Below are 23,747 nucleotides of genomic sequence, written 5' to 3'. Positions count from 1 at the left end.
GGGCTTTGAATCAGACCTCCAATGGGAGGATTTGATTACTAAATCTTTTTCAATTGAAACACGTTATTGTTGATTGATAATAAAAGTTCAAAAACACACAAGCAGCATTGCATCTTGCATCTTACTGTATAGGGATGTGGTAGTTCGGTGTTGGACCGCCTAGCTCCCACTACTGGGCCCTTTAACCCTCATTTGCTCAGTTGTATAAATGAGATAAATGGAAGTCGCTCTGGATAAGGGTGTCTGCTAAATGCCATAAATGTAAATAGTTAAAAAACAGTTTAGGTTCAGACTCAAATAATCACTCTTTACAACTGTGGTGATCAGAAAAGCATCTCAGAATACACATCAAACCTTAAAGTGGATGAGCTACAACAACAGCCGACTACTGTCACTAAACTAGTGTCAGTCAAGAGCAGGAATCTGATGCTAAAACTGGACAAAGACTTACAGAAACTAGGCTGATTGGAAAAAGACCAGCCCATGTTCTTCTGAACTATCCAGTTTAGTTAATGCTTAGCTATCCAGTATTATTCATTAACGCTTCAGTTTCCTCATTGCTGATTTTTTTTTTTTTTTTTTTTTTTTTTTTTCTTTTTTTTTTTTTTTTTTTTTTTTTTATATAAATACTTACATGATTTGATATTTTTTCATTCTGAACATCTCTCTCTGCTCTCTTGCAGGAGTCAGCCCAAGGTAAGGCCTTTAACTCTTATTTATCGTTTGTCTTGTTTAGTCTTGTGTTGAGAAGAGGGTTTGGAAAAGCTTACATCTGATATGTATATCGCCTTCTATTTATTCATATGGAACACAAATGAAGGCCTGTGATGCATATAATTAATAATTCTAAATAATAATTGCAAGTTCCTCTCAAGGCTTCCCTCTTGCCACAGTCACCTCAGACTTGCTCATTAGGGTTAGATACAAATAAATTTAAATATAAGTCTAATATTAATATTGAACATTTTGTTCTATACACCGATCAGGCATAACATTATGAGCAGTGAGAGGTAAAGTGAATAAGACTGATTATCTCCTTATCATGGCAACTGTTAGTGGGTGGGATATATTAGGCAGCAAGTGAACATGTTGTCCTCAAAGTTGATGTGTTAGAAGTAGGAAAAAAAGGATTTGAGCGAGTTTGACAAGGGCCAGATTGTGATAGCTAGACCACTGGATCAGAGCATCTCCAAAACTGCAGCTCTTGTGGGGTGTTCCCGATCTGCAGTGGTCAGTATTTATCAAAAGTGGTCCAAGGAAGGAACAGTGGCTCACTGATGCACGTGGGGAGAGAAGGCTGGCCCGTGTGACCCGATCCAACAGACGAGCTACTGTTGCTCAGATTGCTGAAGAAGTTAATGCTGGTTCTGATTGAAAGGTGTCAGAATACACAGTGCATATTAGGTCAGGGCTGTTTTGGCAGCAAAAGAGGGAGCAACACAATATTAGGCAGGTGGTCATAATGTTATGCCTGATTATTGTATGTCTTATGTTCTGTGAAGCTGCTTTAAAAGCGCTATAGAAATAATATTGAATTAAATTGAATATATTCTTAGTGTCTAATGATCTAACATTTATATACACTTCCTTGACCGAAAATATTTGTTTATCTGCTTTAGGCTGTAATCAGTCCTTCATTGATCTCACTCAGACATGCTGATGTTGTTTAGGACACAATATGACTGTAATCTATAAACTTGAACTAAACTTCATGTTGCTGATTGTTCCCAAGGTGCCAAGTTGGACAGTTTTTTTTTTTTCTTTATTACAGATTGGTATCAGTTTACAACCTTGAGGCCAGTTTATACTTGACACATGACTTTGTGCCATTGTTCACATATTTATCCACTAGATAGCATGTCAGAGCCAAAACATGTCCATCTGGTTTCCAAGTGGAGCTGTACTGTTCAGCGATTTCATGCACAGTGACATTAAACACACTGCAGAGTTCAGTTTCTATTTAAAACTTTACATCAAATAATAATAATTGTCATTGGCATTTTTCCTAGCTCTTCATGAATTCACTATTTGCACCACTACTAATGTATGAGGCAAAGGCTAGAAGACTGAATTTTACCAAATGGTGCTAAGAAATGTTTTATACAATAAAGCATTATGCAATTGCATTTGTTGCTATGGAAACCTTTAGAGGGTCTGACTTGGGGTAAGGGAAACACTGTCTATATAGATTTTTTTCCCCTTTAAAATAAATCGTTCTTATTTTCTTCTCAGGTGTTTGCTTATGATTATTGCTTCTGGTCTATGGAAGAAACACGGTCTGACAAGTTTGCAGGTTTGTTGATCAGACTTCACCCTAAACACACACACACACACACACACACAGGATGAGGGCTCATGACAAACATTTCATAGAAGTAAGATTACATAAATGTCTCTACCAGTTACTAGGAAGAGAACAATGTGGGCTTTTGTATGTTTCCATGAGCTTATCAGTCAAAAACACTTTTGAAGTTCTTAGAAAATAGTCCTAGGTCTATCTGAGAATTTGAGGTGTAAAAATGTCAATTAAATGTAAATGTAATTTATAGTAGTATAACACTTACCACAGTGCTCTTGACTCTGATTGGTCAGGTGTTATTTAATTCCTGCTGTAAAATAAGTCACGGGTTTTTATTAAAGCACTCATTTTGTATACAGGGACTTGTTTGGTAGAATTTCCAGTTAAATGGATTTAATGTGCATGTAATTGTTCATATGGTTATAAGCATAAATGCTTCAGAAGCTTTGTGACATGGGGAAAGTCTTCATGACAGAGGGCTTTTCTCTGGAACATGTTAAACTACATGTTTTGCTTATTGACTTCAAGAGAAAAGGGAGGAAGCTGGTGAGGATGTTTGTAGCTGCTATAAAATGTAAAGGATGACAGGAGCTTACTTGCTTGATCTCTCCGGTTTCGTCCAATTCTCAAAAACATGCCAGTAAGTGGACTGGATCCAGGAAATGGCCCCAGGTGTGAATAAGAGCTGAATGTGTGTGTGTGTGTGTGTGCGCATGATGCCCTGTAATGGCCCTCTTCACACACAGTGTTTCTGGTTTCACGGCGACTCTGATGAACATAAATGAATATAATGTGAATGATTTTATAGTGTATACCTGATTGTGTTTTTTTTCACTCTTAGGTCAGAACACTGTGTTTCAGTGTTTGGGGGAGAATCTGTTGAATAATGCATTCCAAGGCTACAACGCCTGCATATTCGCTTACGGCCAAACAGGTACAGCTTGTAATGATTTGTTAAAAATGAAAGTCAAAATACATTATGCAATATACAACAGGGTGTTCTTGAAAAATCACTTTATGGGCCGTTTATGCTGGAAAGCTAGCGTTTTCCTAAGTGAAAATATATTAAATATAGTCCCATTTTCTAGTATTTACTGTTATATGATTACAGTAAACCAAATATAAGCTTAGTAAACCTATTTCTGGACATTTTTACTTATTTGAAGTTTTGCAGATTTGCTTTTTTCTAGAAATAAATGCTTAAAATGAGCAAAAATATTTGCCAATAGAACAAGACTATTCTAAAGAGGAAAAAAAGTCCTAGATCATTTTTAACATTTAAATATAGTTTAATAATCTTGTATTTGGTTTATGCTAATCTTATATGGCTTTATTCAATAGATTTTCATTTGCTTGTAATTTTTATACAGTGTAGTTTATAAATATTTCAGAAAAGCTAGAAATCGAATGCATAATGAAGGTAGTTTGATTTTTAGGTCAATGTGGTTCATTTCATATTAAGTGTTATACCCTGTACCTTGTCTGATTTCAGGTTCAGGGAAGTCGTACACCATGATGGGTTCAGCCGAACAGCCCGGTCTTATCCCTCGCCTCTGCAGCTCTCTGTTCGAGCGAGCCGCCCAAGAGCAGAAAGAAGGAGAGAGCTTCACTGTCGAGGTCTCCTACATGGAGATCTACAATGAGAAAGTCAGAGATCTGCTTGATCCCAAAGGGTGAGTGGACACACCCACAGATCACCTGATCGCTCATGGTTTTATTTTAAATAACATAAAATATTTAATGTGATCGGAGACTCTGGCCCTTGAGCCTGTAGGAGTATTATGTTTAAAGTTCAGAGAGATATTATTAAAAAGAGAAACTGTTCAGTGGTGACTCATTAAGGTGTCATACTCAACCACAGTAATCTTAACAAATATTTACTAATGGTTAAACAGTTCCTGGAAATCTACGCCTCTAAAGAGCATGCCTCCAGCTTTAATGCAATAATATAATGCAGCTTTAATGCAATAATATAATGCAGCTTTAATGCAACACACTTGTTCCAGATAATCAGTCCGTAAGCAATCAGATAGCAGAGTTTAATGAACATAGCTGATGATCATAGGCAGCCATAGGCAATGACTTACATACTCCAAATCCCCAAACATATGCATAAAAAAGGATGAAGCTGAGCAAAAGAACACTTAACTTAGCATACAAGTGAAAGCTTTGTATATGTTTTTTTCATCATATCTGAAAATAGCGCATACATCAGTTTATTTAAAATCAGATGATTTTTCTTTCTTGCTAATATTTTATTCGTATCACTTTTAGCATTCATTTGGTGGTGTCGTAGCAAAAAGGTGTAAATACAGGACTAGCTTGTCAGTAACATACATTACTGCATAGGCATGTGAATATACTTAAAATTGCTTTAAATATTATGAATGATAGTCTATATATTGGACTCGTTTGGAATTTTGGACTTATTTTTTTCCTGTAGACCTGGCAACCCTGGTTGTAACATGGATAACATTGCTATACACATGGGGTAGTGTATTGTACTCTAATGATTTATGGAAGAAGGTCCACCAAATTTTGTGGGGGAAAAAATGAAATATCTGGTTTGTTTTTGATTGTAGGTGTATATGGGACTGTATCAGTAAATGTTTAACTCCGTGTTGTTGTTTTTTTTTCTCTTCCCCACTCCCCAGGACCTCTCAGGTGTTACGAGTGAGGGAGCACAAGGTTCTAGGCCCTTACGTTGATGGTCTTTCTCGTCTAGCTGTGACCAGCTACAAGGTAATTCCACATCTGTTTCCTGTAGACTCAATTTTGATATTGTGTGCTATTAGAGTTAAATCCGTCCTTTTATTTTCAGGACATCGAGTCTCTGATGTCAGAGGGGAACAAGTCACGCACTGTGGCCGCCACCAACATGAACGAGGAGAGCAGCCGCTCCCACGCCGTCTTTAACGTCGTCCTCACACACACGATGTGGGACCTGCAGTCTGGGGTGACACACACACACACACACACACTACCTCACTCTGTACTTATAAAGATCCTTACTTAAAGAGCATTACTGTTGTGTACTTATAAAGATATAAAATCTAAATGGCCTGGGGTTGTTTTTATTTTGTTTTGTATGTAGACGAGTGGAGAGAAGGTGAGTAAGTTGAGTCTGGTGGATCTGGCCGGTAGTGAGCGAGCGGTTAAAACCGGAGCCTCGGGAGAGAGACTCAAAGAGGGCAGCAACATCAACAAGTTAGTGCTGGATGGATTTATTTATGTGTGTGTGTGTGTGTGTGTGTGTGTGAATGTGTGACATGGGACCTGACAGATGAAGAATTTGGCTGGTGTTAAGGTTTCACAGACACATCAGCATTAAATAAATCACCATTAAAGTCTCATGCAGCAAAATGTTTTTAGGGTACTGGGTATAATCAAACCACAAGAAAGGGTTGATATGAAAACTATGCTAAAGTGAAAATAAAATTAAAATAATAAAAATAAGGTTATACATGATATGGAAAATCTCTATATTTATATTTTTAGAGAGTACAGTGTATCTAAACAAGGAAGAACATCCAAAGTATCTGAAGTCAAAATAAAAAAAAAAAAAAAACAACAACAAAGTATAAATATTGCCTATGAACTTTTTTCTATGCCACTTTTTTTCCGTTATCTACACATAAAAAACAATGAAAATGAACTGAAGCTTAAATTTCAGGTAGAAACATAAAATATTTTAATTATAATAAAAATAATAATTTTTTTTCATCAGTGGTGTGAATGCAGTTAGTTTATGTCCTCACTTATGAGCGACTGTGGAAATGCTCGGATTCTTGAGATTTCAAGACCAATTTAGATGTATTTCTGTTTATGTTGTTCATTTGAGTTGTTTATAACAGTAAAACCCTGTTTATCGAACACGTTTAGTGGTTATGAATATTTCCACTATAAAATTATAGCATTTGTCGGTATTTAAATCCGGTATTTGTGAGAAAATTGGTGAGAGAATTTTTCAGGATGTAGTAGGAGCAGAAGATTTTAGCTAAAGTAATTTGTCAGTCAGTGTCTATAATGGGTGAGTAGTAGTGTGTGTGTGTGTGTGTGTGTGTGTGTGTGTGTGTGTGTGTGAGTCAGAAGAAGAAGAAATGTATTTTCATCAAGGGATTGACCAAAATCAGTGGAAAATTTGTATAATGTGTGAGTTGATGGAAAAAATCTGAAGAAGACTCCTTTCACCTCTGCGTCTATCTATTTCTATGCCAGTTTCTTTCTCATGGATGGCACTGGTGATGACTCATGGTAGTTTGTATGTGTGTGTGTTTTTCTTTTTAAAGATCTCTCACCACTCTCGGCCTGGTGATCTCAGCGCTGGCCGATCAGGGAACTGGAAAATCCCGGAATAAATTTGTGCCCTACAGAGACTCTGTACTCACATGGCTGCTAAAGGTACAGATCACACCCTCATCTCTGCTTCAGTGCTTTCACAGATTAAATTCTAACTACAAAATATCAGGGTGTGCTGGATAAAGTGCTGTTTCATTAAAATACATTTGCAATGATTGTGTTTTTTCAACTAGAACTATTGGCTAGATTCCAGTTAGGTTTTATTTTAATGCAAACCATGTGTTTGCTGCAACTACAACTTACTACAACTACAACTGACTTTGGATCTTTGTCAAAGGACGCCTGCTCACACAGTCATATATTAGCAATATACTAGACTCCAATTAGATTAATTTCAATGTGTGCCTTTTTCTCATTCATATTTTATCAATCTACTCATCTACCTGTATAGAAAGTCTGAACTTACCTGAATAAATATTGGAATTATTTTGGAATATTTTACTTTTAATTTCAAAATTTTCAACCTAATTTTAATTTATATTACTTATTATTCTGTATTTGACACTGCTGGCCTTTTTTTCCTTTTTTCTCATTCCCTGTTTTCTTCTTCTCCTCTCCCTCCTCTCCCTACTCCTGTCTTCAACTTAACAGGATAGCCTGGGAGGAAACAGTCGCACCGCCATGATAGCAACTGTTAGTCCGGCTGCCGATAACTACGACGAGACACTGTCCACACTACGCTACGCCGATCGGGCCAAGAGCATTGTTAACCACGCTGTTATCAATGAGGACCCCAATGCCAGGATCATCCGCGAGCTCAGGGAGGAAGTGGAGAAACTCCGAGAGCAGCTCACCCAGGCTGAGGTAACTCAGTCTGACATTGGTGGATCTCTAAATGCTTGTTGTCTGCACAGGAAACTATAGTGTGTTTTTGTGCTTTGCCAGTCAATGAAATCCCAGGAACTGAAGGAGAGGCTGGAGGAGTCCGAGAAGTTGATCAGGGAGAGGACGATCACATGGGAGGAGAAGCTCAGAAAGACTGAAGAGATCGCACAGGTAGAACAAGGACAAGACCACACTACCTTTATGCAGGAAGGAGACACGAAGATGATCTCTCTCTCTCTCTCTCTCTCTCTCTCTCTCTCTCTCTCTCTGGCAGGAGAGACAGAGGCAGCTGGAGAGTTTAGGAATCTCTCTCCAGTGTTCAGGTATCAGGATGGTGGAGGATAAGTCATTTCTAGTGAACCTCAATGCAGATCCTGCCCTCAATGAGCTCCTCGTCTACTATTTAAAGGTGAGGAGTTATTATTGATGCATTTACAAGTTATGGAAAATGTTTTGAAGTTTAAGTATCACTTCACATTTTATTAGATTGGTCAAACAAGAATATAATTCTTTACCAATTAAAGATATAACAGGTCCTAGTGGCTGAAAGTGGTGGATACACACACAGAGGGATGAACTAAGTCACTGGTTGTTAGGACATACTACTAGGGGCATATGCATGTTATCATGGTAAACAGGTTGCCATGGGGATAGTTAGTTAGTGGGTTGAAAGTAGCAAATGACCAAATATAAAGGGAAAATATTCTGATCTAATTACAAGATTGTTAGTAATTTTAGTAATTTCAAGCGCAGAACTGACTTTGGAGCTTACTGTTTCTTAATCTCAGTGGCTGTATTAGAAGTTCTTTATATCAAACCTATAATTTGTGATCAGGGCACATGATCATCTGCTAAGGAAACTGAATAATTAAGAACAATATCTGTGGATTTTGCTTTAAGGACTGTTTGGTCATTAATCAGTAAGATTAACTGAGTTAATAAAGCAGTAAATTAGAGTTTAGAATATCAGGAGCTGTCTTAATATTGTAGTATGTTGTGTCTCATTAACTAGGCTGTTACATTAGAAGCCTGACTAATTAGCTAATTAGCTTATATGGGATTTTCCTGCCAGGCTAGATTTTGCCAACCCCTGTTATTTAAAAACCCTCATTTTTTAATCAACCTTGATTATATTATGTGGCCTAATTTTGTCTGTGTCTCTCTGGATGTGTTTGTCTGTGTATGTGTGTGTCTATGAAGGATCACACACTGGTCGGTTCAGCTGACTCTCAGGACATCCAGCTGTGCGGCATGGCCATTCAGCCTCAGCACTGTGTGATTGACATCAAGCCTGACTCAGGAGTGATAATCACACCAAAGAGGAATGCACGGTACTCATCTGTACAATTCATTATATATAATTGCTTCGATTTAATCTCACACCCTTTTGGTTACTACTACTGGCCACTTTTGGCAATATATTATTAATGGAGTGTGTTTATAGTGTGTTGTTAATATGGTGTGTTGTATATGCACATATGTTTCTGTAGTACTTATGTGAACGGCTCTGCGATATCGGCCCCAGCCCAGCTGCACCATGGTGACCGCATCCTGTGGGGAAACAACCACTTTTTCAGGTCTGGATGATTTTTGTATAATAAAATCTATTCCTTGATAAATCTTTCAGATTTGTAGTACCAGTCATAATACTGTGTCCATAATACTCACCTCACATCTCTTTTATCACCCATCTCTCAGGATCAGCTTACCAAAGCCTCGTTCCCGTGCTGAAGTTGAAGAAGGAGGAGTGAAGAAGGCTCTAAGTGTGGAGCAGCTGGATGTGGATTTGGACCGATTGAGCCAGGGGTCGAGTGAGGCCAGCTTCAACTACGAATACGCTCAGGCTGAGCTCATGATGAAAGGCCTGGGTGATGGTGAGAGCTATAATGGAGGATAAGGAAACAAATTGAGCCAGTGTAAATAGTGTTTAAGAAATATAATTAAACTGTCATCTCTCTGTTTCTCTCTCTCTCTCAGACCCGATGCAGTCTGTTCTTCAGGCTCTGGAGCGCAGGCATGAGGAGGAGAAGCGTTCGGCTCTGGAGCGTCAACGCCTTCTGTATGAGGAGGAGCTGCAGCGGCTGCGCAGACGTCTGAGTCCTCAACAGAGAGGCAGTGAGGTTGCGATTCCCCCATCATCATCTCCAAAATTACAGAGCCATCAATGGCATGGCAGCGAGGAGAGGTGAACCATCAATACACAGCATCTTATACCTTCTTGTAAAGTTCAGCTCTGTATCTTTAATCACTGATAATAATTGCTTCTGGATTTGTCGTACAGTGTAGTGTTACAGTTCATCCCAAAGGTAGTCAGTGAGGTAAAGGTCCTTTTATTTTCTAGAATCTACACATTTTAAATCACTATAAATGAAACAAAAATAAGACTAAATAAACATGTATTTGAAAAAGGTAGCATGTCTGAGCCATTAACTTGTATTTACCATAAATTGGATGGTTCAGCTGTACCCAGTCCTTTTTTTGCTTAATTGCTTAATTGCTTTTAGCTTAAAAGCTATTTAGATTTAAGGCAGTTTTACTTAAACCTGTTGGTGTAGCCACAATGAGCAGATCAGGAGTGATTTGTTTTATGTATGCAGGCCAGTTCCAGTAGTAGCATGTGCAACGTCTATGTTCTACCAGATAGCATAAAAGAGCACACTAGGTCAGATAGAAATATCTGAGTCAACTTGTAACAGTCTTGATTTTATTAGTTATGAAACACACTTAATTTAAGAGATTTATTGTTGGGTATTTTTCAGAAATCTTTGCTCTAATATCTCATATTAAACTAATGATTACTATAAGCTCAAGTTTTTGGACCTGATTGTGTACTCTACCTCATGTCAGATATGCTGTGTGTGTGTGTGTGTCAGGGAGGAAGTTTTGGCCCGGAGTCTCCGGAAGCTCAGGGAGCAGATAGTGAGAGTGAATCTGATGGTGCAGGAAGCCGCCTTCATAGCCGAGGAACTCAGCAAGAAAACCGACTACACCATCACACTACAGATCCCCGCAGCCAACCTTAATGCCAACCGCAAGGTCAGGAGTCTGTGTTGTGTGTGTTTCAGAGAGAGAGGGGGAAGGAATTTTTGAATGACAAAATTTGTTTTCTTTTAAGCAATGTATTTGTTGTGTGTGTGTGTGTGTGTATATGTTGCAGAGAGACGCGGTGTTGAGTGAGCCAGCAGTAGAGGTGAGACGGAAAGGGAAAGGGAAGCAGATCTGGTCATTGGAGAAGATGGAGAACAGACTAGTGGACATGAGAGAGCTCTACCAGGAGTGGAAGGATTTCGATGAGGACAATCCTGTAGGACAGAATTTAAATCTCTGCTCAACACTTACACACACCATATATACACAAAAATCCTGTAGGGGAGAATTGAACTCTAATTGAAGGTGTTGAAAGTTTATTCTTAACTCAACAGTAGACCTACATGGCTAATCTTTATCTGTGTGGAACCTAGTGGTTGACTGCTTCACTTAGAAATTCAAATCAGACAGTAATTGAGCTGAATTCAAAATGGTAAATCGTACTAGTCTATGAAAAGGATCTAATAGAAGCATTTGACCCTGAGCATTTCTGCAGGTTTAGAAGTATACTGTATGAGCAGAAGCATGAGCTCTTTAACCCTCTTGCCTTTTACTTTTCCCCACTACAGCTCATGCGTTCGTACTTCAAACGGGCCGACCCATTCTTTGACGAACAGGAGAATCACAGTCTGATTGGAGTGGCTAACGTCTTCCTGTCCTGTCTCTTCTATGACGTTAAGCTGCAGTATGCTGTTCCCATCATTAACCAGAAAGGGGAGGTGGGTGAATAATAAAACAAATTCAAGGTTAAAATTAATTGTATCATAGCACTGTTGAATTCTTGTTTCAGGTTGGTCATGACAATACTTCTGACTGTACAGTACCAGCTCAAAACAACACATAATTCAACAATAAGAATATAATTGTTAAAAGCGTATAATCAAAGCATTTGGGTGTATACACCAAACTGAGGGAAAGCTTTTTCCCTGGGAAAGTCTTCAAGGCAGAATACTTTGTCCTTTGCAGTTTATCACTAACCTGACAAACTGCATTTTTTTGTTTTATTAACTTTAAAAGAGAAAGAAAAAAGAGACACTGGTGAGGCAAAGAAAATTTATTGCTATTATATTCTAAGTGATTAAGGGAACTAACATGTCTGGCTAAAGTTCTACCACGGGAAATGTAACTATAAATGTATAAAAAGTCTGTGTCTCGTTCTTTAATAAGCAAATAACCATAATCACTGCTGCGTAAAATCATAAACTCTGTATTAAAATAATATATTCATGGTAACACTTTATAATGCTGTTCAAAGGTAATTGCAGGAACTACAAGAACAGGAATGAATGAGTAGTTCATTAACAGCAGTAATTGTTAGAAGGAGTTCACTATCAACTAAATAATTAATTAGTAATTATTTTTCAGTGATCAGTAATTAACTGAATCTTAAGCAGTAATTACTGAGTCATAAATTTCTCTATTAACTAGTTAGCAATCGCTCTTTTATAATAGCTACTGATTAATTAATGATCATATCGACAGTGCCTTACCTTCCTCTTGGAGATCTACTATGTAATATCCAGCAAACCATTTTTTTAATAATTCAGCACTTAAATTATAAACATTTGTAAGTTTTTAGAGACTTATATAGAGAGAAATGGACAACAACCATATGTATATCAATGCAATGTCGCAAACAAAACAGAATATTTCATGAAGCAACAGACCACTAGCAATAATGAGATTTGTTTATGAGCTAATACTACATATTTTTAATCTATCTGGATTTTGTGTTTATGCATTTCCATACGTCATTTGTATTTGCATGTGTTTAGGTCTCAGGGCGTCTGCACATAGAGGTGGAAAGAGTGCATGGAACTTTGGGAACAGGGACAGGAGGAAAAGAGGAGACTGATGCACATGAACGCAAACTAGTCTGTAAGGTATGTAACTTCATAGACTGTAAACAGAATATACCAGAAAATACATACATATACGTATGTATGTTTATATCGGTAATATTTGTTCAGCACTTACATAGACCATGGCTTTTCTCTCTGCTGTGTTTCAGATTAAGGTGTCTCAGGCCACCGGGCTGCCGCAGAACCTCTCAAATTTTGTGTTTTGTCAGTATGATTTCTGGGGACAGGAGGAGCCTGTGTTCATAGCTCCCGAGGTCAATCTGTTCACACAGTCTACCACGAACAGCAAAGAGCCGCACTGCAGCGTGCCCTTCGACAGCTGTAAGGTCAGTACTAGCAGCTAGTTGCATCTCGTAGCATGCACAGGCTTCAAATCCCTGAGCTGATGAGATTTTTGGAACCAATCCACACAGAATTACGGTCATAGCAAGTTCAAATTTGTGAATTAGTTTTTCTTTAATAGCGTCCTTACCTTTTGAATAATATTTAAAAGGTATATGAGACATACAAATTACTAACCAGAGGGATTAGACCTCTATCAGGCTCAGATAAGACAACAGAAACTATAAAATGATTAAGATATCCAGTGTATTCTCCGTTTTGTGTCCTGTGATTGTGGGGGAAAAAGACCTGGTGTGCATTTAAACACTGGATAAAATACAAATATGTTTGTGTAATTTTCAAATGAAAGTTACGCCAAGCAAGGATTATAGTCACATTTTTGGTTCACAAAATTCATTATAGATATGAAATTGAATAATATTGTGAACACTTATATATGACAAGTATTTTTTTTTTTTTTTTTTTTAAACAATTCAGATTGCAGTATATTTCAGATTTGCCTCATGTCCCTTTAGGATCTGGAAGTGACAGTAACTGAAGATCTAATGGACTTCCTGGCTGACGGTGCTGTGGCTATAGAGGTTTACGGGCACAAAGTGGCAAACCCGCGCCGAAATCTAGCACTCTGGGACGTGGGGGTGATTCGGGACAAGACTCGCTCACTCAGAGAGAAGTATACCAGAACAATCATTAGTAGTATTGTTACGGCAATAAAAACTAATTAAACTTAAGTATGATTAAGAATACTGATACTCAAATATAAACTTTTTAATTTCTTCTATAAATGAGGAAGCAGTCAGTCATGGTGTTACTGTGTCCTGTCTCAGATGGAGTGAGGTGATGAAGAGACTAGAGCTCTGGGTACAGGTGTTAGAGCTGAACGAGACGGGAGAGTTTGTTCCTGTGGAGGTGACACCTGCTAAAGAGGTGCGCACAGGAGGAGTGTTTCAGCTCAGACAGGTACGTCTGCTCAATAATTTGCATTGTGTGTGTGTGTGTACGTAAATATGTGCACATGAACTGTATATCTGTGTATGCAGGGTCAGTCACGACGAATTCAGGTGGAGGTTCGATCAGTGCTGGATTCCGGCACCATGCCCCTGATGGCTGAGTGTGTGCTCAGTGTTCACGTGGGTAACGTTGAGGTGCAGTCGATTCCACGGGTGAGCTGCTGTCACACACTGACCACACGTTTGTCTCATATACACAAACCAGCTGTTTATCACTAACACACTGCTTCTGTCTCCGCAGGTGGGAGACAGCGACCTCGACAGCTATCAGGCGAGTCTGAATTGGAGTGGAGCTCAAAATAACAGTGCATTTCTTTTGGGATGAGGCTGTGTAGACGTAGGAAATATTATAAATTTAGATGAAAGCTGTTCCATTTAGAATCCACTACAGTTAATGGTCCTTGTTTTGGACAGTACCGCAGGTGTTCAAGAGGCTGTATATAAACAGAACACTAAGGAGCTTAGAACAAAGCTTTGTGGCACACCTTGTGGGCAACCTGATAATCCCATCATATAATTTCTAGTAAAAACATCTATCTATCAGGAGTTCCTGGGGTAAGGTTTATATTAATGTTCTTACACAGAGGCTTCTAAGCCAGATGCTCTAAATTAATAGATAAACAAGTGTGTAACTTGTTAATAGTGAATGTGAGATGCTTAGCATCTTTCAAAGAAATATCTAGCGTCTCTGCTTTAAGTTTCTGATACAGGAAGATGTATCTTTAAGATTGGAGCCTTTCTGAAGAGGTATGAATACTTTTCTCTGAAGCATATGGTATGTGTTGTGTGCATGTGTTTGCGTAGGAGAGGGATTTGGAGCGTCTGAAGGCACAGTGGCTTGCTGCCCTCACTCAGAGACAAGAAAACCTGGACCAACAGCTCCAAGATCTCGTCAGTAAGCCAGGTGAGACTGCAGTAAAGGCTTGCCCATAAAATAATGTACACAACATTCCCCTTAGGCTGAACGTTGCCTGTGAGCCAAAGACATGTTTAGTGCTTTTAGTTCATGTTTGAGAAATTCATGTCTAAAGTGATGGATCTCTCTTTTTTTTTGTGTCTGTTAACTCATTCATCTAATCTAATCCCTGCATCTGTCTTCTGCATTCTCTTCTGTAGATAAATCTGAGGAAGATGTGGAGAGGGAGTCGCAGCTGTTGGAGTGTCGTCTCACTCTGACAGAGGAGCGGAACGCAGTGTTACTGCCTCCTGCTGGCAGCGGTATTCCTGGAGCTCCTGCTCAATGGTGAGGAACTTTAATTACCCCAAGCCTCTCTTTTTATACTTTTTAAAAGACCAGCTGTCAGGTCACTTTGACCAGGATTTCTTTTTTCTCTGCAGGGTTCCAGTACCGGGAATGGAGACACACATCCCTGTCATCTTCCTAAACCTTACCGGTGAGTTCTGCTTCACTTAAACACAATTGCTCTAAATTGCTCTAAAAAGGATGTTTTTTTCTAGAATTAGCTCCCATTATAGCAAGACTATGTCATGTTTGCAATTAGTAAAGAATGTCCAGAAATACATGTAGTAATCATATATTTGGTTTATTCTAATCCTATAATAGGAAATGCTAGATCAATCTGACTAGATTCAAGGCAGTGTTGTGCATGTGGTTTCACTGGTTCCCTCCTACTTCACCAAAAAACATCCTAGTAATTGGATGGCGGCTTTAAATTGCCTGTAGATACACTATATTGCCAAAAGTATTCGCTCACCTGCCTTGACTCGCATATGAACTTAAGTGACATCCCATTCCTAATCCATAGGGTTCAATATGACGTTGGTCCACCCTTTGCAGCTATAACAGCTTCAACTCTTCTGGGAAGGCTGTCCACAAGGTTTAGGAGTGTGTTTATGGGAATTTTTGACCATTCTTCCAGAAGCGCATTTGTGAGGTCACACACTGATGTTGGACGAGAAGGCCTGGCTCTCAGTCTCCGCTCTAATTCATCCCAAAGGTGTTCTATCGGGTTGAGGTCAGGACTCTGTGCAGGCCAGTCAAGTTCATCCACACCAGACTCTGTCATCCATGTCTTTATGGACCTTGCTTTGTGCACTGGTGCACAGTCATGTTGGAAGAGGAAGGGGCCAGCTCCAAACTGTTCCCACAAAGTTGGGAGCATGGAATTGTCCAAAATGTCTTGGTATGCTGAAGCATTCAGAGTTCCTTTCACTGGAACTAAGGGGCCAAGCCCAGCTCCTGAAAAACAACCCCACACCATAATCCCCCCTCCACCAAACTTTACACTTGGCACAATGCAGTCAGACAAGTACCGTTCTCCTGGCAACCGCCAAACCCAGACTCGTCCATCAGATTGCCAGATGGAGAAGCGCGATTTGTCACTCCAGAGAACGCGTCTCCACTGCTCTAGAGTCTGGTGGCGGCGTGCTTTACACCACTGCATCCGACGCTTTGCATTGCACTTGGTGATGTATGGCTTGGATGCAGCTGCTCGGCCATGGAAACCCATTCCATGAAGCTCTCTGCGCACTGTTCTTGAGCTAAACTGAAGGCCACATGAAGTTTGGAGGTCTGTAGCGATTGACTCTGCAGAAAGTTGGCGACCTCTTCGCACTATGCGCCTCAGCATCCGCTGACCCCGCTCCGTCAGTTTACGTGGCCTACCACTTCGTGGCTGAGTTGCTGTCGTTCCCAAACACTTCCACGTTCTTATAATACAGCTGACAGTTGACTGTGGAATATTTAGGAGCGAGGAAATTTCACGACTGGATTTGTTGCACAGGTGGCATCCTATCACAGTTCCACGCTGGAATTCACTGAGCTCCTGAGAGCGACCCATTCTTTCACAAATGTTTGTAAAAACAGTCTGCATGCCTAGGTGCTTGATTTTATACACCTGTGGCCATGGAAGTGATTGGAACACCTGATTCTGATTATTTGGATGGGTGAGCGAATACTTTTGGCAATATAGTGTATGAACAAGTGTGTAAATTTGTGTGCAATTGACTGCCGACCCACTCCCAGTGTTTCCAGGATTAAAGCGTTTACTTAAATGATTGTACTGATGGAGTCAGTATCTGGTGATTTTAAAGAAATACTTGAGCTGCAAATGTAATTGATTGGCCAAGACATGTTTTTGAGGTTTGTACAGGAACTACAACATGCAATGTTTAGCTTAATGAGTTTTTCCAAACAGGTTTTAGCTTCAGTTTAGTATCTTGATTCGGCTCAAAATGTACAGAAATAAGGGTTTTATACAATCTGTTGTGGAAGTGAGTCTGATAGTTGATACTATGCCATTTTATGTCTTTATCCCCATCATCTTTCTTACTGTATGTCTTTACCTGTGTGGAATACTTGTACCTCACTGAAAGACAGCACACTTTCAAAGGCAAGACTAGAGTTCTTGAATTCAGAAAACAGTCTAAATAATTTGCCTCTCTTGTCCACAGCTGAAGATCTTCATGATGGTCTCTTGACTCCACTGGCTGCAGGTATGGATGCTGCCCTGAGCAGAGAGGATGAGGACGATTTCTTTGAGCTGCAGATCGTAAAGCACCATGACTCCAAGGTAAGGACTGAAAAAAAGCCGATATGGTGAATTGCTCTTTAGTTTAATCAATGCACAAAACAATACAATCAATACAAAACTCTGTATGACAGACAACTATCTGTCTTTGGGTTGTAACACAATGTCACTATCTGTTCCCATTTAGTGCTAAACACCTTCAAATCAGTATTATTGATTACCTTCCGAAAGAAAGAAAGAAAGAAAGAAAGAAAGAAAGAGAGGCAATCCTGCTTCTTTTATTAGTATCCATACTTTGAACCCATTAGCTTTAATAAAAAATATGAATCAGTGAATAATAGTAATAGTGTATTTGGATTCAGTTCTACAATATCTATCTATCAAATTGTGTTCCAATTATTTTGTCCATCCCATTATTTTCCTTTTTTGTTTCATATATTGTATAGTTTGATAAATGTACAAATCTGGACAACACAATTCACTGTACGTGTGTGTGATCAGGTGAAAGCCGAGGCTTCGTGGGACTGCACAGTGCATGATTGTGCAGAGCTGAATCGAGGTGGAGGGCCAGAGCAATGTGTGTATCTGACTGTGCGGGTTGCTGTGCTCCTCAGCCACCCGGCGCAGATGCAGCTGATACTGCGCAAACGTGTCGGCGTCAATCTTACTGCTCGACAGGTCAGACACATGCCACAATACACACATTTCAGATTTTATTTTGCTCTGTTGGAGTGATGCATGTGCACATGCCATGGACTGCTTTGTATAGGTAATTAATAATGGCTTATACATCACATTGTATATTTGAATGCATCATATTTTAATATAGAGTGTTTGACCATTGAGAATATGCTAAGCAAAAATTTGCAGTTCACTAGCTGAGAACATGTAGCGCATAGAAATACAACATTTAATACATATTGTCTTACTATCAGTGGTTCCTGACTTCTTAGACACGCTGTACATTAAGCCATATTTAGTTTGTATTGTGAATTGCCTGACTTTTGGTGTCGGTCAGATGGGAAATTGGGTAGCATTAGCTGAGTTCACAACAGAGCTGATGTTGATTCAAACAGTTCAATTATATGTGCATAAAATTATGCATAGTGCAGATTAATCCTCTACTGTTGCCTTTGAATGCTAATATGCTACCATTTTGCTATCTACCACAGGGATTTGCTAAAAGCTTGCTGAAGAGGATGTCTCAGCGGAGCAACATTCCTGGCACCGGAGTCACCTTCGAGATCATCTCAAACATCCCAGGGGTACTACATCTAGCTTATTGCATTTGTCTTTATAGTCCTCAAGCCATAGTCCTTGGTGCATTATAATATCAGCTTACAGCAGAATGATCCTGCATGTATAGTTATTATTGGCTTCCTAACAACTGATAAGACTTCCAATGATGCACTACTTTTTATCTTTTTAAATATCAACTCTTTATTTATTGATCCAATTCTGTGTACTTGTCTTTAGGATGCACAGGGCCTGGAGGACAGAGAGATGCTGGCCAGACTTGCAAGCAGCACAGGGAAAAAAGCAGAGGACAGCGAGGCTGCGATAGAGAAATACCTGCACACAGTTCTTGCTGTGGAGAACTCCCTCATGCTGGACCGCCTCAGACAGGCATGGATATAGCCACACATGTACACACACATTCTCTCTCTCTCTCTCTCAGGTGGAGGTCGAGTGCATATTCTGAGCTCACTTTTGTATTTTGCATTGTAAAGTCATACAAAAAAATACAATGCGCTTGTAAAAAGAGAAGCTGTGTGTCTAGATCAGACATGTTATCACTAATCTGGCAGCCTGTCTTCACTGAAATATGTGTGTTTGTGAGTGCAGGAGGTGGCAGTGAAAGAGCAGCTTGCCAGCAAAGGGAAGAGTCAGAGACGCTGTCTCAGCACACCCAACGTCCACAGGGTGAGTAAGAACTATAAAACTGAACACATTGACTGGAATTTAATAATAAAAACAACAACAAAGGAAAAACCACTGACAATACCGGTTTTGTGCCCTATTTTTAGTTGTCTGGGAGCAGGCAAGATCTTTCTGGCAACCATGAGTCTGGTGGGAATAAAGTAAGTGGAGGGTGGAGTGAGGGAGATATCCAGAAGCTAGTCAGAGGATATTCACAAGTTATTAGAGAATATTTATATCACACACATTCACAAGGGATAAATAGAAATGTAGTTCTTTTTCAACTAATGATATCTTAACATGGATACACCATTTTGTTACTACCAAAAATCCAGAATCACTGAAACTGAACATGATCTTATATAATCTTAAATAAATATAAGAATATATATACTGAAAAAAAGGTTTAATGTGTTTTCAGGAAGTATTTGGACTCCTTTTGCATATTTTATACAAATTCAACATCTGCACACAATAACCCATAATGAAAAGTATCAGCATTTTGTATTGTTTTAAATTAATAATGGAATTCTTTTATTTAGCTTTTATTAAGCTCCACAATTCACGGTGCAATTCAGACCAAAAACCATGGCATTAAGTTCAAGAAACTCTCTTTAGACCTCTGTGGTCAGATTGTGTCTAGACATCGATCAGAAAACCAGATACTGCTCATCAGTTGGAAATAGTATTTGAATGGAGATGCATGGTGATGGCAGCATCATGTTATGGGCTGTTTCTCTGTCCTTTTGTCTCTGATGTCCTTGAATGGCCCAGCCTAAGCTCAGGGATTTCAATCCCTTTGAATTCTTGAGAAAGAACTGAAGATGGCAGATTAAAAGATGGCATCCAATCTGATTAAGTTTGAGATGACCCGTCATGAAAAATGTGAGAGGGGAAACTGCACAAATGTGGGTTTGCAAACTAAAGACTCAGAGCTAAACATGCTACTAAATTTGCTTCTAAAAAGTATTTATTAAAAGGGTCTGAATAAGAAATCTCAATTTTATGGATTAGTGTGTGTAGCTTAATGGTCAAATAAGTAAATGTACAAAACTTGATTGCAAAAATGTATTGCAGTTCAAGTTCTCACACATTCGCGGTGTTAGATCTCTGAGATGTATTTGGTGAGAAAACATAACTATAACTTCTATGATTTTTCCCTTTTATGCTCCCATGTCTTCTCTCATTCAAGAGCCAGCAGATTTGTTCCTCATTTGGATTTATTGCTTCCTAAATCTACTGATTTTTTTTTTTAATATAGATGTTTTCACACTTCTTTAAATATCTAGGCTGCTTTGGAGAGACACCAGGATATTTCTCTGTCACATTCCTCACTCAAAAATGCATCATCTCATACTGAACTGCCCCACAACCTAGAGTCAGGTAATGTACCCCGACTACATATTAATTTATGGGTACACAATATAAGCAAAATGCTCACTGATCATCCAGTACTGCATTGACTTCCAATTCTGTAATTGCTAGTCAAAGAGCTAGTCTGAAAATCCCAGATCCTTTTGGACACCAAAAGCTGTACTCATTTGCATGTCTTTTTTTTTTTTTTTTTCTTTTACATTTGCCTCTTCCATCTTATTGGATTTGCATATTTCACTCATTCATGTAATAAGCCATTGTTTAGAGTTTACAGCTTGATTAGTGATGAGTATACGGCTGTATATAAATGCTGTATAAGTAGTGATTAACAAACTATATATTGTGCCGTTCTAATATCCTGTGAAACACTGCTTCCTTTACCTCTAGCTGTTCACTACAGAACCTGTCACCTTTTTTTTTGATTCACCATTACATTGCTTACCTTTTTTTCCTGTGGTAGTCTTACCTCTGGTGCTTAATATGAAAGGAATAAAACACGACACAGTGTACAATGATGAGATGTAATATTCCAACCAATCAGATTCAAGAATTCCACAGCACTGCAGTACATGTAATGTTATTGCATCCCTTCAGAGTTTGGTCTTTTATTTAATTCGTATAAAATTGCCCTGTCTATCTCTCTCTACACATTTGTCTCCTCCAGGAATTTCAGGCCTGGCCACCTCTTATTTCTCCCCAGTTAAAGCTCTAGTCTCTCCAGTGCCCAAGATGCTCAAATCCCTGCTCCCTAAAAGAGAAGAGAAGAAAGATATTCCTCCTCTTTCACAGCCACAGGTGTGTATTCAACATCATGCACTTGCCTTGTTTGCATCAATCAAAATTTAGGAATAACTGACTAACCTTTTACCATTTTATTATCATGATGAAGATGAACCTAAGCATCATCACATCACTGTAGCAGCTTGTGCTCAGGCTGCTTCCTAGCAATTACTAATATTCAGGACAAATTTCGATGATAGATAGATAGATAGATAGATAGATAGATAGATAGATAGATAGATAGATAGATAGATAGATAGATAGATAGATAGATAGATAGATAGATAGATAGATAGATAGATAGATAGATAGATAGATAGATAGATAGATAGATAGATCCTTGTCATTGCAAAGTACAGGTACATTGCAACGAAATGCCTGCACACAGTTCTTGCTGTGGAGAACACCCTCATGCTGGACCTCCTCAGACAGGCATGGACATAGCCACACACACCTACACATGTACACACACATTCTCTCTGTCTCTCAGGTGGAGGTCGAGTGCATATTCTGAGCTTTTGTATTTGGCAATGCAGTGTCTTCCTTCTGCATTGCCGTTCACTGTCTAGGTGGCTGATTAGCTAATACTTGATGTAAAACTCTTCCTTAAATCTCTTACAGAATGTCCCCCTCATCATAATACAGTGTGCAACTCCTCAAGAAGACGTCAGGTCTCCTAAACTGGTACGCTAATTCAATCCAAAAAATTTTTTACTGACTTTTGAACTTGTAAATCCTGAGGTCAGATGTATGTTGGGTTTTTTTTTTAGGAACATGTAAACTCCACACCAATGCAGCAACAAAATCCAGTCTCACCAGCACCCGAAGCTTCATCCTTCACTGTGGCTGATGTGCATCCTTCACCAGTTTCACAAATTACTGCAGCGTCAGACATTGTTACAGAGAATACACCTGATGCCCAGGTAACAAAATATTCACTTAGCATGTCTCCATTGAAAACAGCCTCAATAAATAAGCAAGAAAACACAATGGGGCAATCAATATACTTTTGTAACTATAAACTGATCAGATTCAATGATTGGAAAATTGTTGTGGTGTAAGTGGGACAACATACACTGTAACATGCTGTTATTGGAAAATAATCAATTATATTCTTCTATCATAATATCCTGTATTGTTTCCTGGGTGCCGTCCATAATCCTCTCTGAATCACATGCTCTTTGTAGATCACATTCACAAAAAGCCAGGCACAGAACCCACCTGAGTTTGTAGAGGTTTTTCCTCTGGTTCAGGCGGAAAGCGAAGACTTGGCTCACAGCCCGGTTAGCGAAGAGTCTAGTGGCTACGTCTCCACCAGCATCTCTACTGCAACTCTCTCAGACACGCTAGTCTCAAATGTAGACCTGAATTTAGTGCCTTCTTCAGAGTCAGAAGCACAAGAATCTCTCAAACCCTCCCCAAGAATTGAACCAGAGCAAGGTGTTGATGATAAAGAAATGCAGATTAAACCAGAGAAAAGAGCTGAACAGCCAAGGACTGAAGATAAAAGCCAAGACAATGCCACTACTCCAGAGAGTAAAAACGAAACTGTCATCTCTGGTGAGAAATCCCAAAGTCCACCTTCAGAAAGATCTGCTCTTACATCTTCCTCTACTTCTGAGAATTTATTTGAAAAGGAACCATCTGACGAACCAAAGGAACATCTACCACTCGCTGAAATCCAGACATGTAGTCAGCTTAGTTCTCAGAAATCCCCACCCTCAGCTCCTGATCCTGACCTCCATCCCAAAGCAGCACACTCCTCATCCCAAACAAAGATTTCTGACCCACTTCCTGTCTCCAAACCTTCACCAGCACCATTAGTCAAACAAGAACAAGCTCTTCATACAAAGCCACCCACATCAAACCCATTCAAAATCCAGAAGATAAAGGCTTCAGGCCTGAAATCGTTTAAAGGGATCCTTCAGGAGACAGAGGAAGAGTTGGATAAAGAAGACGTGGATCCTCTGGAGAAGCTGGAGATGCTGTCTGACACAGAGGAAGGCCATGAGGAAGGAGCTCTGCCAGACTGGCTGAAGGAGGATGAATACGTCAGTGTAGGCAGCAACAAAAATGGTACAGTGCGCTACATCGGACCAACGGACTTCGCAGAAGGGATCTGGGTCGGTGTGGAGCTTGATGTGCCAGCAGGTACCGTGTCTTTGTGTGTACTATAAGGTTATAAGGTTGTGTGATTACTTGTTGTATAAGTACATATTTTTACCTCTTAAAAGACCTGCTGATCAGCACTCTTAAGCTAAAAGTTGTGGATAAGCCAAAAATGTGGTGCTTGAGGTTTTAAAAAATGCTTGATTTTCACTTTTTCACAAAAAAGTTGCATTAACCCTGAAACTCCTGGTATTGACTCAGTACTTCCTCTATATATCTTATCTTTGAC

At 39.3% G+C, this 23,747-nt stretch overlaps 1 protein-coding gene across 3 annotated transcripts in view; it reads left to right on the top strand.

Annotated features, from left to right (window-relative positions):
* The window catches only part of kif13bb (kinesin family member 13Bb), a 34,915-nt gene that overhangs the window by 9,692 nt on the left and 1,476 nt on the right, over nt 1–23,747 (top strand). For all 3 annotated transcript variants that reach the window (XM_058378746.1, XM_058378744.1, XM_058378745.1), the window contains 38 exons: nt 684–696; nt 2,233–2,293; nt 3,141–3,233; nt 3,792–3,972; nt 4,954–5,041; nt 5,121–5,255; nt 5,394–5,506; nt 6,589–6,700; nt 7,250–7,462; nt 7,544–7,654; nt 7,758–7,892; nt 8,684–8,814; nt 8,974–9,060; nt 9,182–9,357; nt 9,461–9,668; nt 10,357–10,519; nt 10,641–10,787; nt 11,140–11,289; nt 12,346–12,453; nt 12,582–12,758; nt 13,290–13,447; nt 13,602–13,734; nt 13,815–13,937; nt 14,026–14,055; nt 14,589–14,688; nt 14,901–15,027; nt 15,123–15,178; nt 17,199–17,317; nt 17,777–17,953; nt 18,448–18,540; nt 18,752–18,901; nt 19,121–19,198; nt 19,303–19,356; nt 20,485–20,578; nt 21,234–21,364; nt 21,971–22,033; nt 22,120–22,272; nt 22,537–23,500. In XM_058378746.1, the coding sequence (XP_058234729.1) occupies nt 684–696; nt 2,233–2,293; nt 3,141–3,233; nt 3,792–3,972; nt 4,954–5,041; nt 5,121–5,255; nt 5,394–5,506; nt 6,589–6,700; nt 7,250–7,462; nt 7,544–7,654; nt 7,758–7,892; nt 8,684–8,814; nt 8,974–9,060; nt 9,182–9,357; nt 9,461–9,668; nt 10,357–10,519; nt 10,641–10,787; nt 11,140–11,289; nt 12,346–12,453; nt 12,582–12,758; nt 13,290–13,447; nt 13,602–13,734; nt 13,815–13,937; nt 14,026–14,055; nt 14,589–14,688; nt 14,901–15,027; nt 15,123–15,178; nt 17,199–17,317; nt 17,777–17,953; nt 18,448–18,540; nt 18,752–18,901; nt 19,121–19,198; nt 19,303–19,356; nt 20,485–20,578; nt 21,234–21,364; nt 21,971–22,033; nt 22,120–22,272; nt 22,537–23,500 (5,405 nt within the window). The remainder of the gene's footprint in view (nt 1–683; nt 697–2,232; nt 2,294–3,140; nt 3,234–3,791; nt 3,973–4,953; nt 5,042–5,120; nt 5,256–5,393; nt 5,507–6,588; nt 6,701–7,249; nt 7,463–7,543; nt 7,655–7,757; nt 7,893–8,683; nt 8,815–8,973; nt 9,061–9,181; nt 9,358–9,460; nt 9,669–10,356; nt 10,520–10,640; nt 10,788–11,139; nt 11,290–12,345; nt 12,454–12,581; nt 12,759–13,289; nt 13,448–13,601; nt 13,735–13,814; nt 13,938–14,025; nt 14,056–14,588; nt 14,689–14,900; nt 15,028–15,122; nt 15,179–17,198; nt 17,318–17,776; nt 17,954–18,447; nt 18,541–18,751; nt 18,902–19,120; nt 19,199–19,302; nt 19,357–20,484; nt 20,579–21,233; nt 21,365–21,970; nt 22,034–22,119; nt 22,273–22,536; nt 23,501–23,747) is intronic.

The sequence above is a fragment of the Hemibagrus wyckioides genome, linkage group LG25 (genome assembly GCF_019097595.1).
Source record: "Hemibagrus wyckioides isolate EC202008001 linkage group LG25, SWU_Hwy_1.0, whole genome shotgun sequence".
Lineage (NCBI taxonomy): Eukaryota > Metazoa > Chordata > Actinopteri > Siluriformes > Bagridae > Hemibagrus > Hemibagrus wyckioides.
This window is presented reverse-complemented; position numbering and strand designations above follow the sequence as displayed.